Source organism: Saccopteryx leptura, chromosome X, assembly GCF_036850995.1.
Source record: "Saccopteryx leptura isolate mSacLep1 chromosome X, mSacLep1_pri_phased_curated, whole genome shotgun sequence".
Lineage (NCBI taxonomy): Eukaryota > Metazoa > Chordata > Mammalia > Chiroptera > Emballonuridae > Saccopteryx > Saccopteryx leptura.
In genome coordinates, this window is record NC_089516.1 from 124,834,563 (window position 1) to 124,847,183 (window position 12,621).

The 12,621-nt window shown below is 46.6% G+C and overlaps 1 protein-coding gene across 2 annotated transcripts in view; it reads right to left on the reverse strand.

Moving 5' to 3' along the window:
* Window positions 1-716: 716 nt before the first annotated feature.
* The window catches only part of AIFM1 (apoptosis inducing factor mitochondria associated 1), a 34,754-nt gene continuing 22,849 nt past the window's right edge, over window positions 717-12,621 (reverse strand). For both annotated transcript variants that reach the window (XM_066357065.1, XM_066357064.1), the window contains exons 8-16: window positions 12,291-12,367; window positions 10,796-10,904; window positions 9,622-9,729; window positions 9,209-9,297; window positions 7,900-8,040; window positions 5,402-5,544; window positions 3,148-3,272; window positions 1,308-1,504; window positions 717-978 (exon numbers count right to left, since the gene is read on the reverse strand). In XM_066357065.1, the coding sequence (XP_066213162.1) occupies window positions 907-978; window positions 1,308-1,504; window positions 3,148-3,272; window positions 5,402-5,544; window positions 7,900-8,040; window positions 9,209-9,297; window positions 9,622-9,729; window positions 10,796-10,904; window positions 12,291-12,367 (1,061 nt within the window). In that variant the 3' untranslated portion in view covers window positions 717-906. The remainder of the gene's footprint in view (window positions 979-1,307; window positions 1,505-3,147; window positions 3,273-5,401; window positions 5,545-7,899; window positions 8,041-9,208; window positions 9,298-9,621; window positions 9,730-10,795; window positions 10,905-12,290; window positions 12,368-12,621) is intronic.

A 12,621-nucleotide genomic window follows, 5' to 3' on the forward strand; every position in this document is an offset into this window, starting at 1 on the left:
TATGCCAGGGGTCCCCAAACTACGGCCCCGGCCCGCGGCCACATGCAGCCCTGAGGCCATTTATCCGGCCCCCGCCGCACTTCCGGGAAGGGCACCTCTTTCATTGGTGGTCATTGAGAGGAGCATAGTTCCCATTGAAATACTGGTCAGTTTGTTGATTTAAATTTACTTGTTCTTTATTTTAAATATTGTATTCGTTCCCATTTTGTTTTTTTACTTTAAAATAAGATATGTGCAGTGTGCATAGTGATTTGTTCATAGTTTTTTTTTTAGTCTGGCCCTCCAATGGTCTGAGGGACAGTGAACTGGCCCCCTGTGTAAAAAGTTTGGGGACCCCTGCTCTATGCTAAACTCCAGAAATATTATTACCAAGATCAAGACACTAAAGCCACGATTCCACCTTCTAGGAAGCCCCAGACCAGAAGGGAGACATAAGCAAGGAGCAGACTTGGAAGGGTCAGGAAAGTCTTCCCGGAGCCCAGGACCTTGTCCAGAGGCGGAGAAGCGGGTCACGCGCTCCGAGCAGAGGCCATGCCAGTGCACACAGAGGTCTGGAGGGCGAGACAGTTTGGGGAACCGAAAGGAGTTTAGAGTGTGAAGCAGGGAAATACAGGTGGAGAGAAATCACACATTTGGTGGAAGCTCCAATTGCTTGCTCTCTGATATGCATAGCTTTCCTCCCTTCATCCATCCAACCCCTTCCAAAGACAGCAGAATTTCATTTAGAAGAACCAGGTTTTATTTAGCAATGTGAACGTTAAGAAACTTGCCTACACTGTGAAAGTCATGGAGGACATGATCATTCACACTCATACACACAGAGGAAGTCCGCTGAATAGAAAATGCCCCGGAAGCATCCAAGCTGCTGTCAAGGACAGCAGAGTGCTCGCCTATCCCACTGGGGGGTCAGTCTTCATGGATGTTGAAGAGTTTAGCTACTTCATTGAGATCTTCGTGTTGCTCACCGTCCTTGATGATCTGAGGGAGAGAGAACAGCGGGTCAGTAACACTTCACACGCATTCTGGCAGGACTGCGAGGGGCAGCCTGACCCAGTCCCCACTCACACTGGAGGGAGTTGTGACAACAGCTTTCCAGTAACCCCGAATGAGTTTGTGCCAACTCCCAGGCCACCGAGCCCGAGTGAGAAAGAAACAGGCCAGAGCCAAGACTCTATCTTTGTTCTGCTGGGGGGCAATCCACCCTGGCTGCCCGGTCACACTGCACCTGCCCGGGCTCCCCAGAGCCACGGGGCCTCTGTGCAGCCGGCACCCCTCACCTCCCTGGAAGAGCTCTGACAGGCGCTCACCTTCCTTGCTATCGGCATGCGGTTGAAGATGTTCCACAGCACAATGCCCACCACCACTTTGTCCCTGAGGTAGAAGATGACACCTTTGCCGTAGTCCTCCCCTTCGCTGGGAACCTGGGGGACTGCAGAGTTGCTGGGAGGAACAGGGACTTCAGAGGCCTCCGACTCTGTCTCGCTCTCAGACCGGATACCAGTCCCTGTTGCCAACCCCGAAAACAAACAATGTCAAAACAAAACAAAGTCAGTTATTATGAGCTTGGAAAATTCTAGAAGGAAAGTGTCTTCTGACACCTGCTTCAAGCCGCTTCTAGATGATTTTTCTATGCGCACTCAGTGAACACTGGCAAAGGTGACGAAAGCTCTTCCTCGCCTGCTCCTGGCACTGCGTCCAACTTCCCTCCCTCACCATCTCACTGTCAGTTATGCTATGGACATTTCCTGGTATCTGCGTTTCTTCAAATTGCAAATGCCTTGCTCTTGTTCTTTGACAAACACTTCTAGAGTTGCATGGTCCAGTACAGTAGTTGCTAGCCATATATAGCTATTCTAATTAAAATTAAATTTTAAAATATTTTAATTAAATTTAGATAAAATGTAAAATTCCATTCCTCATTCGCACTAGCTACAGAGTGTGAAATAGCCACGTGTGGCTAGTGGCTAAAGTATTGGACAGAGCAGAGATAGAACGATTCTAGCATAGTGGAAAATTCTGTTGTACAGCCGTTGCTAGAGACACTCTGGCTAGATCAGAAGACATTTCCACATGGAGATATCACAGTGGGGAGATTTCTTCCTGGTGAGGGGAGGGGTTGCCTTGTCTTCAGAGAACAAGCAGTGGACAGAGCAATGACCTGGAGTTCTTAAGTCCCTGTGTACCTCTCCTATATCCACTTTCCAGAAGTCGGAATTAAGGAGAGGTATATATCATCAACTTGGGTTACACAGAAAGAGGACCTACATGTCCATACAGTGTCTTGTTTTCTCTTTCTTAAAGAGCAACTTGTCCTTGAAACACCTCTGACAAGAGGACACGGAGGTTAAATAACTTCAGCCAAGGTCATGGAAGGGAGACAGAATAGGCCTAGGAGTTAATGAAAGATGTATGTGGGAGAGAAATTCATTCCGAGAGAGGCGCCTCCCTTCTAAAGAAAACCTGGCATTTAAGATCTGATAAATGGAATTAGAAGCAGCTCAAGAATCACTCTGCTCCGTTCTTCACTGCCCAGGGCCCGGGGAGGATAGCAGGTCCTAAACTAAGATTCTCAGGCCTAGTTCTTAGAAATAGCAAGAAGCAGAAAACCAAACCAAATCAAACCATACAAAACAAAAAACATCTAACAAGTTCAGTTTTCCTTTATCATGCAGGTCTTCTTATTCCCTATAGAGTGGCCAACTAAACTCAGTAGTTGAGCTAGCCACTGTCCAGAGTCTAGGATATCAGTGCCTAAGCTTTGACCAGGACATCTGATTTTTTTTAATGTTTATTTTATTGACTTTGGAGAGAGGAAGGGAGAGGTCAGGAGAGAGACAAAAACATCTGTTCCTATATGTGCCTTGGCTGGGGATCGAACCAGCAACCTCTGCACTCTGGGACAACACTTGAACCAACCGAGCTATCTGGCCGGGGCAGGATACTTGATTTTGTCAGCTCTCAGACCACTAAATAAGGACTCCCCAGGTTTGTTTTGTTTTATTTTTTAGGTTTGGTTTATTTTAAAGCACACATTAAGAGACACTTTCCCTGAAAGGACTCCCTGGCCAATACAGAAAGCCCTTGCTCAGGAGAATTTGGATCACCGCTTCTGAACACTCTCCTGAGAGAAGCGGTGGCCTTCCTTACCTGACTGCTCCGTGGCAGATTTCGGGTTGTCCTGTGCAGAAGCTTTTGCAAAAACCCCAACTGTGGGCAAACTACTATCCACAAGACCAATAGCTTCATAGCCCACATCAGGGCCCAAATCACTCCTAAGGAAGGAGAAAGAAGAGGTGTTCTGTCAGGGGGCTGTAAAGAATGACACAGTAGGGCATTTTCCCTAGACACTGCACTTTTATGCCAACCCCCCAAATTTGGTATGTGTGACAACAGGGAAACTCCAGATTGATCATCTCCTGCTAGGGCACTCGGGAACAATTGTGAGAAAGAATGGTTCTCCCCAGCAACGTTTCTTTTCCTTAAGAAGCCATTCCACACATCACTTATCCAGACAATAGTCTACCCTTTCTTCAATGCAGTCATGCTTTACCCCATATCCTACTTGGGGTGGTGGGTTCCCCAGGCATACCAGTCACACCTTCCTTCAATCTGCCCTCAGCCTGCCCTTTAGAAGCTTTAAGGAGTGATCCATATTTATGGAATTCAGAATCGGAGGTACTTTATGGGTTCATTAACTGACAGTATTTTCTCTCAGCTTTCATTTTTCAAGGCCAGAATGCATTCTAGATAGAGGTGCCTTCACCCGCTTGGTCATTTTAACCATTCTTCTTGGAAAGTTTCCCTGTCATCATGTTTTTCTCAATATGATAGAAATCTCACAGGATATTGGCAGCACAGACACACCACGGTTTTGTCATCATCTAGGACAGTGTTTTTCAACTGCCAGTCCATGGACTGGTTTGCAAGAAATTTCATGCCAGTTCACACGTTAACCACCTGATGTTGTATGAAGATTACAGACCCAGTGATCTCAGTCAAATTTGCTTATGCTCAGGGTGATTTCCGCTGTAGCGGTCCCTGAACTCATTCTCCTATTTTCACTGGTCCCCATGTGTAAAAAGGTTGAAAACCACTGGTCTAGGGTACTCGAGCTGTTTTGTTTCTGGCGCCGAGGCTTATTGGAGTGGTGTCTTCAGGCCACAGCCCACAGTGACTTCTTACTTTCTAATCCTGGGACCTAGCTGATAACTGTGTCGTTATGGAATATTTTTCCTAAGTGCATATCTTATACATATTGATCCTGAAATCCATCTGTTTTGCTGCCTACCCATAAAACTGTGTATTCTCGTCAGCTGAGAATTTGCCTGCTTAGAGGTTTCTGAAACCGTGAATTTTTTTTATGCACCCCATCTTTCAAATTAACAAGATTTGAGCATGCCACATGGGGCCAGCCGCAGTATCTGGGAATGTCCATTACTAACTTTTTGCTGCCCATATATGACTGACCTTGAACTCTTGATCTTAAGAGTTACAAATGATTCGATTCCCGGCCAGGGCACACAGGAGAAGCGCCCATTTGCTTCTCCACCCCTCCGCCGCGCTTTCCTCTCTGTCTCTCTCTTCCCCTCCCGCAGCCAAGGCTCCATTGGAGCAAAGATGGCCTGGGCGCTGGGGATGGCTCTGTGGCCTCTGCCTCAGGCGCTAGAGTGGCTCTGGTCGCAACATGGCGACGCCCAGGATGGGCAGAGCATCGCCCCCTGGTGGGCAGAGCGTCGCCCCATGGTGGGCGTGTCGGGTGGATCCCGGTCGGGCGCATGCGGGAGTCTGTCTGACTGTCTCTCCCTGTTTCCAAACTTCAGAAAAATGAAAAAAGAAAAAAAAAAAAAAAAAAAAAAAAAAAAGAGTTACAAATGAGTGGGCTACGTTTTTGTTGTATGTTAGGCTTATTAGGGTTAACAGCAGAGAACAAATGAAAACATACTGCTGCCGTGGAGGGAGCATCGACCTGCAATGCTGAGGTTGCCGCTTCAAAACTCTGGGCTTTCCCAGTCAAGGCACATGTGAGAAGCAACTATAAATCGATGCTTCCCACCCCCACTTTCTCTCTCTCTCTCTGAAATCAATAAATAAAATCTTTAAAATAAAATATACTGTTGCCTAAACCTAAGAGTACACTTTTATACCACATACTATAGTTTGAACTCTGAGCTATTTGAACAGAAGTGCTGATGTCTGCTCCATTCATTCTCCTAGTCTAAGTTATGCCGAATGGAACCCTCTTACAAGAGGGCTGCTACGGGACAGGATGTGTGGACATGAGATGGAATCCTCCCCTGGCCCCCATACACAGCTAACTGACCCACAGGGAAACCAACTGTAACTGTAGTTCCATTAATTCTGTGTTCTAACCAGCTGAATCCTCCAGACACAAAACTATTACCAGAACATTGACTGATGCCAGTATGGCTTAGCAGCGCCAGTCATATTTTCTCCAGCCAATCTTCCGCTTACAACAGCATGGTCATGGTGCTCGACCCGCCTCCTACCCAACTTTATATCGTAGAAGCACGCGGCATCTCCTGCCTTTGGAAACAAATACATTGCATGAGCACGTGATAAAAAAAGCAAGAAGACAGGTCATAAACTTCTTGGGCTCAAAAATGATTGTGATGTCTACTAATTAATATCTTCCAATGACAGGCCAGAATCATATATATCCTATCAAAAATAGCTGAAATTTCATTTCTTAAAAACTATTCTATGCTGCCTGAGCTGCAGAAGCACAGGGGATAGAGCCTCAACCTGGAGCGTTGAGGTTGCTCGTTCAAAAGCCTGGGCTTGCTCAGTCCAGGTACATAGGAGAAGAAACTACAAGGCAACTATGAGGCAATGTCTTCCACTCCCCCTTCCCTTTCTCTGCTCTAAAATTCAATACAGAAACTCTTAAAAAGAAACAAAAAACTATTGTCTGCTTCCACAAAGCTAACCTCAATCTTCTGTGCTCTAGCTCATGCCTATTTCTTCTTGTTCTGCCCTTAACAAAGACAGGATAGTTAACAAACATGATCTGCAGAATATTTTTTCCTATGTATGCAAAGCAGTTTTTAGATGTGACTGCCTTTTACCCCAAAATACTCTCCGGGATAAGATTTTTTTTGGTTATTTAGTATTCATTCATTCATTCAGCAAATATTTAGCGTGACCAGGCAGTGGTGCAGTGGATGGAGTGTCAGACTGGGACGGGGAGGGCCAGGATCAAAACCCTGAGGTCGCCGGCTTGAGCGCAGACTCATCTGGTTTGAGCAGAGCTCACCAGCTTGAGCCCAAGGTCGCTGGCTCAAGCAAGGGGTCACTCAGTCTGCTGAAGGCCCTGGTCAAGGCACAAATGAGAAATCAATCAATGAACAACTAAGGAGCTGCAACAAAGAACTGATGCTTCTCATCTCTCTCCCTTCCTGTCTTTCTTTCCCTATCTGTCCCTCTCTCTGTCTGTCTCTGGCACAAAAACAAAACAAAACAAAAAACTCCCAAATATATATGAGTCCTCATTCTGTACAAAGTGGTATACTGTCCGTGTTGCTGAGGCAGACCCGGCAAGAACCTTGTCCACAAGGAGTCTGCACCCTCGCTGAGGAGGGGCAGCACTGCTCCTCACCACAGTGAGTGCAAACAAGCGCTGGCCACGGGAGAGGTACAAATGAAGTGTGCTCAGTGTTTCAAGGAGGGACAACCCCTGGCTGCAGGTAAAGGAGGCCAGCTTCGTACAGGAGGTGGGATGTGAGTTCTCTAGTCCTTTGCTCACTTTTGTGGTTGCTGAGATTTCTCCACACTTCCCTAAAACTCCAACATGTGAACAACAGTGAGGTAAACTATGAAATCCACTTAATGGAATAGTACGCAGTCATTAAACTGTTTACAGAATCTGAGGCAATCTGGAAAATACATTGTAATGTCAAGTGAAAAAGAGAAGAATGTACATGTTTGTACATAGTATGCTCGTCAGGACCAGTCACAACAAAGATAAAACACCTACGCGTGAGAAAATGAAGGTGAAGGAAAGGAAACACAGCAAAAAACCAGAGGTTGCTGCAGGTGATCTCCCCTTTCTCCTGCTAGTCTGCCTTCCGTATTGAGCGTGCTTTTCTTTTATAACAAGTTAAGGGGGGGGGGGCGAAAAGAGGGACAAATGTAAGGTGACAGAAAATGATTTAACTTTGGGTGATGGGTATACAACATAATCAACAGTTCAAATGCTATGGAGATGTTCACCTGAAGCCTATGTACTCTTCCTGATCAATGTCACCTCATTACAATTAATTTCAAAATAAAAAAATTTAAAAAGTTAAGAAAGGTATACTTTATCTTTAAGAGAGAGAAAAGCTTTAAGGGAAAACACCCTTAATTTAAGTTCCTCTGTCCTTAGCTGTAGGGTCCATAAGCAAACACAATACACTGGTAATGATCTAACAATGGGGAAATTACCTCACGGTTCCCACATACTATAGTCTTATTTATTTATGTCACAACAGATTTGTAAAAACAGCTAAAAATAGTTCCCAAGGAAAATGAAAACAGAGTTATTTTCCTTTCTAGAGAATGTTGTAAAATTGCCTCAGCCTCTACTCCCTGGACTCCCGTTCAGGCACAGGAGACAGCAGACCAGTGGGAAACGATGCCGCCGGCCGCACCAGCAGGAGCGCGGCGCTCTAGTTCTGTAGGCATGCACCCTGGTAGTTTCCTTCTCCGCTAGTTCGCAGCCGGAGACCACATCTGATCTTGTCAGTCAAGCAGCTCACGGGATCCGTTCTCCACCCTTGGCCTCCAAGTACTCTGACCCTATTGTGGCAAGCTACTGATGAACTCGAGCACCCCAGCAGGCAGACGTGCTTCTAGGCTAGGGACAAGAAACTGTGCCTGGTGTGGCTGCACCATACTTACCACCCAGATGTTAGAGCGTGCCTGGAGCTCTGCATTTACCCGGAAGCCACCAAAATCTGAGTCTATCTCTAGTCCACCAGTTTTGGCCAACTCAACATTGGGCTCCAGGCCCACAGCTGCTACTATGTGGTCAGTTTCTACCTGAAGAAAAAAAAAATTTCAGTCAAGTACCACAATTTCCATGTATGCCTACGGACATAGCAACTGCACATGATGTCATTAAGAATTGGGGCTTTAGCCTGACCAGACAGTGGCGCAGTGGATAGAGCATCGGACTGGAATGCAGAGGACCCAGGTTCGAGACCCCAAGGTCACCAGCTTGAGCGTGGGCTCATCTGGTTTGAGCAAAAGCTCACCAGCTTGGACCCAAGGTCGCTGGCTCGAGCAAGGGGTTATTCGATCTGCTGAAGGCCCGCGGTCAAAGCACATATGAGAAAGCAATCAATGAACTACTAAGGTGCTGCAACAAAAAACTGATAATTGATGCTTCTCAGCTCTCTCTGTTCCCATCTGTCCCTGTCTCTGACTCTCTCTCTGTCTTTGTAAAAAAAATAAAAGAATTGGGGCTTTAAAAAAATCACTGGTTGCCTGACCAAGTGGTGGCACAGTGGATAGAGCATCAGAATGGGACACAGAGGACCCAGGTTTGAAACTCCAAGGTTGCCCGGCTTGAGTGTGGGTTCACCAGCTTGAGCATGGGGTTGCTGGCTTGAGTGTGGGATCACAGACATGACCCCATGGTCGCTGGCTCAAGCCCAAGGTTGCTGGCTTGAACAAGGGGTCACCTTGGTCTGCTGGAGCCCCTGGTCAAGGCATATATGAGAAAGCAATCAATGAACAACTAAGGAATTACAACAAAGAACCGATGCTTCTCATCTCTCTCCCTTCCTGTCTGTCCCTCTCTCTGGCTCTCTTTCACCAAAAAAAAAAAAAAAAAAAAAAAAAAAAAAAAAAAAAAAAATCACTGGTTAACTTACTTCTGGTACACAGATTTTAAGATCTATTTCATAAAGCCCACCCCTCTCCACCCCATTTCAGCTGAAGAGCAATCTGCCACCCCAGCCAGGTCTCAAACATCTATGAGAAGACAGGAAGGGGCTATGAAAAAGTGGGTCACAGGTATTTGCTGTGGCTCTCATTCTTATTTTAATGCAGGGACAGTTCATTCAGAAAAGTCATGACAGGTTAATGATGGCTGCCAAGAAAACTAATCTACTGGTATCAAATGCAGGAGTAAGAATGAGGAAAGGGGAGGGGAGGGGAGGGCAGGGCTGGGAAGTCTTCTGGCAGCCTGTCTCCCTCACCTTACCTTCCGGCCGTCTTTCAGCTTGATGAGTAACTTGCCACCGCTGACTCCAACTGATTGCACAATAGCATTGGGCAGCACTGTAACTCCCTCTGTGAAGGCAAACAAGACCTGAGGCTGAGCCTATGAGCCAGTCAGCGTCGTAAAAAGTAGGGATGCTGACTAGAGGCACCCCACCCTAAAACCAGCAATCAGCATGCAGGTGGCCTTGGAGGGCCGCGAGAGCCTGGATACACAGTTCCTTTCTAGCACTTCCGGGAGTCTGGCTCATCAGCTTGAGGAAACCTACACGAGTCTGAGTGCTGGAGAGTGCTGGGAACATTTCATCTGCCGGGTGCTACAGCTTACTGTCGAGAGGGCCCCCAGGAAGCGGACACGCCTCAGACCTGACTCAAAGGAAGAGTGGCTCTCTCTACCTTGTCTGACTTTGTCCATGGTCCAGTTGCTGAGGTATTCGGGGAGCACCTTTCCCATATTCCCTTTCTCAGGGAAGAGCTGAATCACTTCGGTGCCCAAGGCTCGAGCTGGGGAGAAGAAAAAGAGTAGGTATAGCAGGAGGCAAGAGCCAGGCCTAAAACAGGAAGAGAGGTAAAGGAACAGCAGCGAGCAGCCATTGACTAGGGGAGGACAGAGTTCTGACCAGGCTGGAGCTCCCATCTGTGAGGCACTGGGGCACGAGGGCACTCACAGAGCAAATCTGCCAAGTGCCGGAACCGCTGTCCCTGCACTGGGCCAGATCCTGTGAACTCAGTGCACTTGCACCTGGCCTCACGGGCTTACACAAGTGCCTCGAGACCCCTGCATAGTAAGCACCCTCCAGAGACATGCCCTAACTTCACACAGCTGAAGGAAAACAGCTGGCATGAAGCATTCAAACTGGAACTCACAGATACGTCATGCTGGGAACCACTGTGTGTCTGAAGGAACTCTAACGTTTACAGGCAGCAGCAGTTCAAGGATATGTACACTTCTGTAGTGTACGCTGCCCTTACCATCTTTAATAACTCACTTTCCTTAACGTTTGATCTAAGCAGTCTTGGCTGGGGCTAGAGGGAAGGAAAGAAAGCTTCGCTGCTCAGGTGCTCAGATGGCAGCTTTGTGGTTACTACAGGGTCCCTCATCAAAGCCAAGCTCAGAACTAGCTTCTTACCATACACACCTTAGTCCAGGGGTCCCCAATCTTTTTACACAGGGGGCCAGTTCACTGTCCCTCAGATCGTTGGAGGGCCAGACTATAAAAAAAACTATGAACAAATCCCTACGTACACTGCACATATCTTATTTTAAAGTAAAAAAACAAAACGGGAACAAATACAATATTTAAAATAACAAGTAAATTTAAATCTACAAACTGACCAGTATTTCAATGGGAACTATGCTCCTCTCAATGACCACCAATGAAAGAGGTACCCCTTCTGGAAGTGCGGCGGGGGCTGGATAAATGGCCTCAGGGCCGTAGTTTGGGGACCCCTGCCTTAGTCAAACTCTTTCTGCTGATCCTGGCAACTGCATCTTTAGAATTTGTGAGTCCCCAAAAGTATGTGGTATCAGACCAGAGAAAGAAAATTGAGGTCACTGCCCAACACTCACCTTTCCTGCCCAGGGCACAGGCCAGTTCACTACCAAGGAAGCCCCCACCGATGACGGTAATCGACTTGACTTCCCGGGAAATCTTCTCCAATGTTCTAAAGTCTCCAATCTGTAGGATCACGCTGGTTTAGTTCCTTGATTCCCAAAGGCTCATAGGATGATAATACCAGGAAATACTTTCTGCTAAATCTTTGACAATAGTAATTTGCACAAAAAATCTCCTTGTATGAAGTGGCCCAATTATAGCCTGTGTTATTTCTTTAGCATTAACATTGTGTTTTTATTTTAATACCTTTAATATCAAAGAATTACACAGCTTATGGGGGGCAGCACTGGCTTATCATATAAGTAAAGCCTGGAACATTATTTCCAGAAAATAGGTTTTGTAGCTGAAATGCCTGAGTTTGAAATGCAACTTAGTTATTGATGCCCAAGTTGCCCTATCAAGGCACTTATCTTCCATGCTTCAGTTACATCTACTACAAAATAAACAAAATGACTGCGACAGCTCATTTTGTAATGAGAAATAGAATAGACGATAGAGAAATAAAGCATTTCCTAACAAAGCTGTGTCCATACTACATGCTTGATAGAAGATAATTTTATTATTGAATGACTGGGTCTTTATTTGAATGATCAGAAAAGGGAAGCCCAGAGAAGGGAAGGTGACTTGCTCAAGGTTACACAGCTTGTTAGTGTTCTTTAAATACATAAGTCCCATTTCAGGATAGCCAGTGTGATTGATGTACATTTCTCTCTCCATTGATACACTCCTCACAAAAGTGCTTCTCAACTGGGGAAAGTTTGCCCTTTCACCCCAGGAGACATTAGGCAGTATCTGGAGACATTTTTCAGTGTCACGACCTGCGGTGGGGCGGTGCTGCTTGCAGCTAGTGGGTTGAGTCCAGGGACAGTGCTAAATACCCTCCAATGCACAGGACAGCCCCTCACAGCAATTATTCAGCCCACAATGTCAGCAGTGCAGAGGATGACAAACTTGGTTCTGTCAAGAACTTAAAAGATAGCACAAATCTTTTCAAATACCCATAAGGGTGGCTAGAAAATTTCAGCAGTTTTCCTAAGCAAAGCACAGTGACAAGAAGCAACGCCTGCTTCCTTCTTCACTCAGGTACTCTTAACTCCCCCCCCCCCCAGCTTCCAAAATAGAACTTGCCACGAAAAATGCCAAGAGGCTACAAGGAGTTCCAATGGCTCAAATGCATCAGGAGAAAACAACTACGGAAGGGCCAGCGGAAGAACTATATAGCAAGCAACGAAAACACTAAGTGCATGTTTCTCCTAGGAGCTTAAAGCCCTTGAGTGAGGCATTTGAGGCACAAAGAGAAGAAGGGACTTGCTCATGGCCAATAACCAGTCTGTAAAAGAGCCATTAACAGAACTCAGATCTCCCAGTTCCCAGGTGGGTACTTGGGACCACAAGAGTATGCTACCTCTTCAAAACCGACACTACGAAAGCACTAGAGCAGATAATTACCTTTCTGAAAAGTGTTGTTCTGCTCTTCACCTCCGCTCCAGCCCTGTCGATGGCAGACAGAGTTCTTGGAGTGCCTCCTGGAAAGAAGAGGCCAAGCCGTCAGCACACCACACTGAGCAGCCCGCACCGCCTGCGCAGAGGTGCTGCCGCCTGCTGTCCCGGCACAACACAAGCGCTGGCCGCGAGCCTTTGCTCTCCTGCATCCCCACTCACGGCAGGCTTTTCATCCCCTCTGGGAAGCAGATCTGAGTGTCTCTTCGAAGGGCATGCTCTCCTCACAGATGGTCACAAGGCCCCACTCTCCGCTTCCTGTTTCTCATCCACTAGTGTC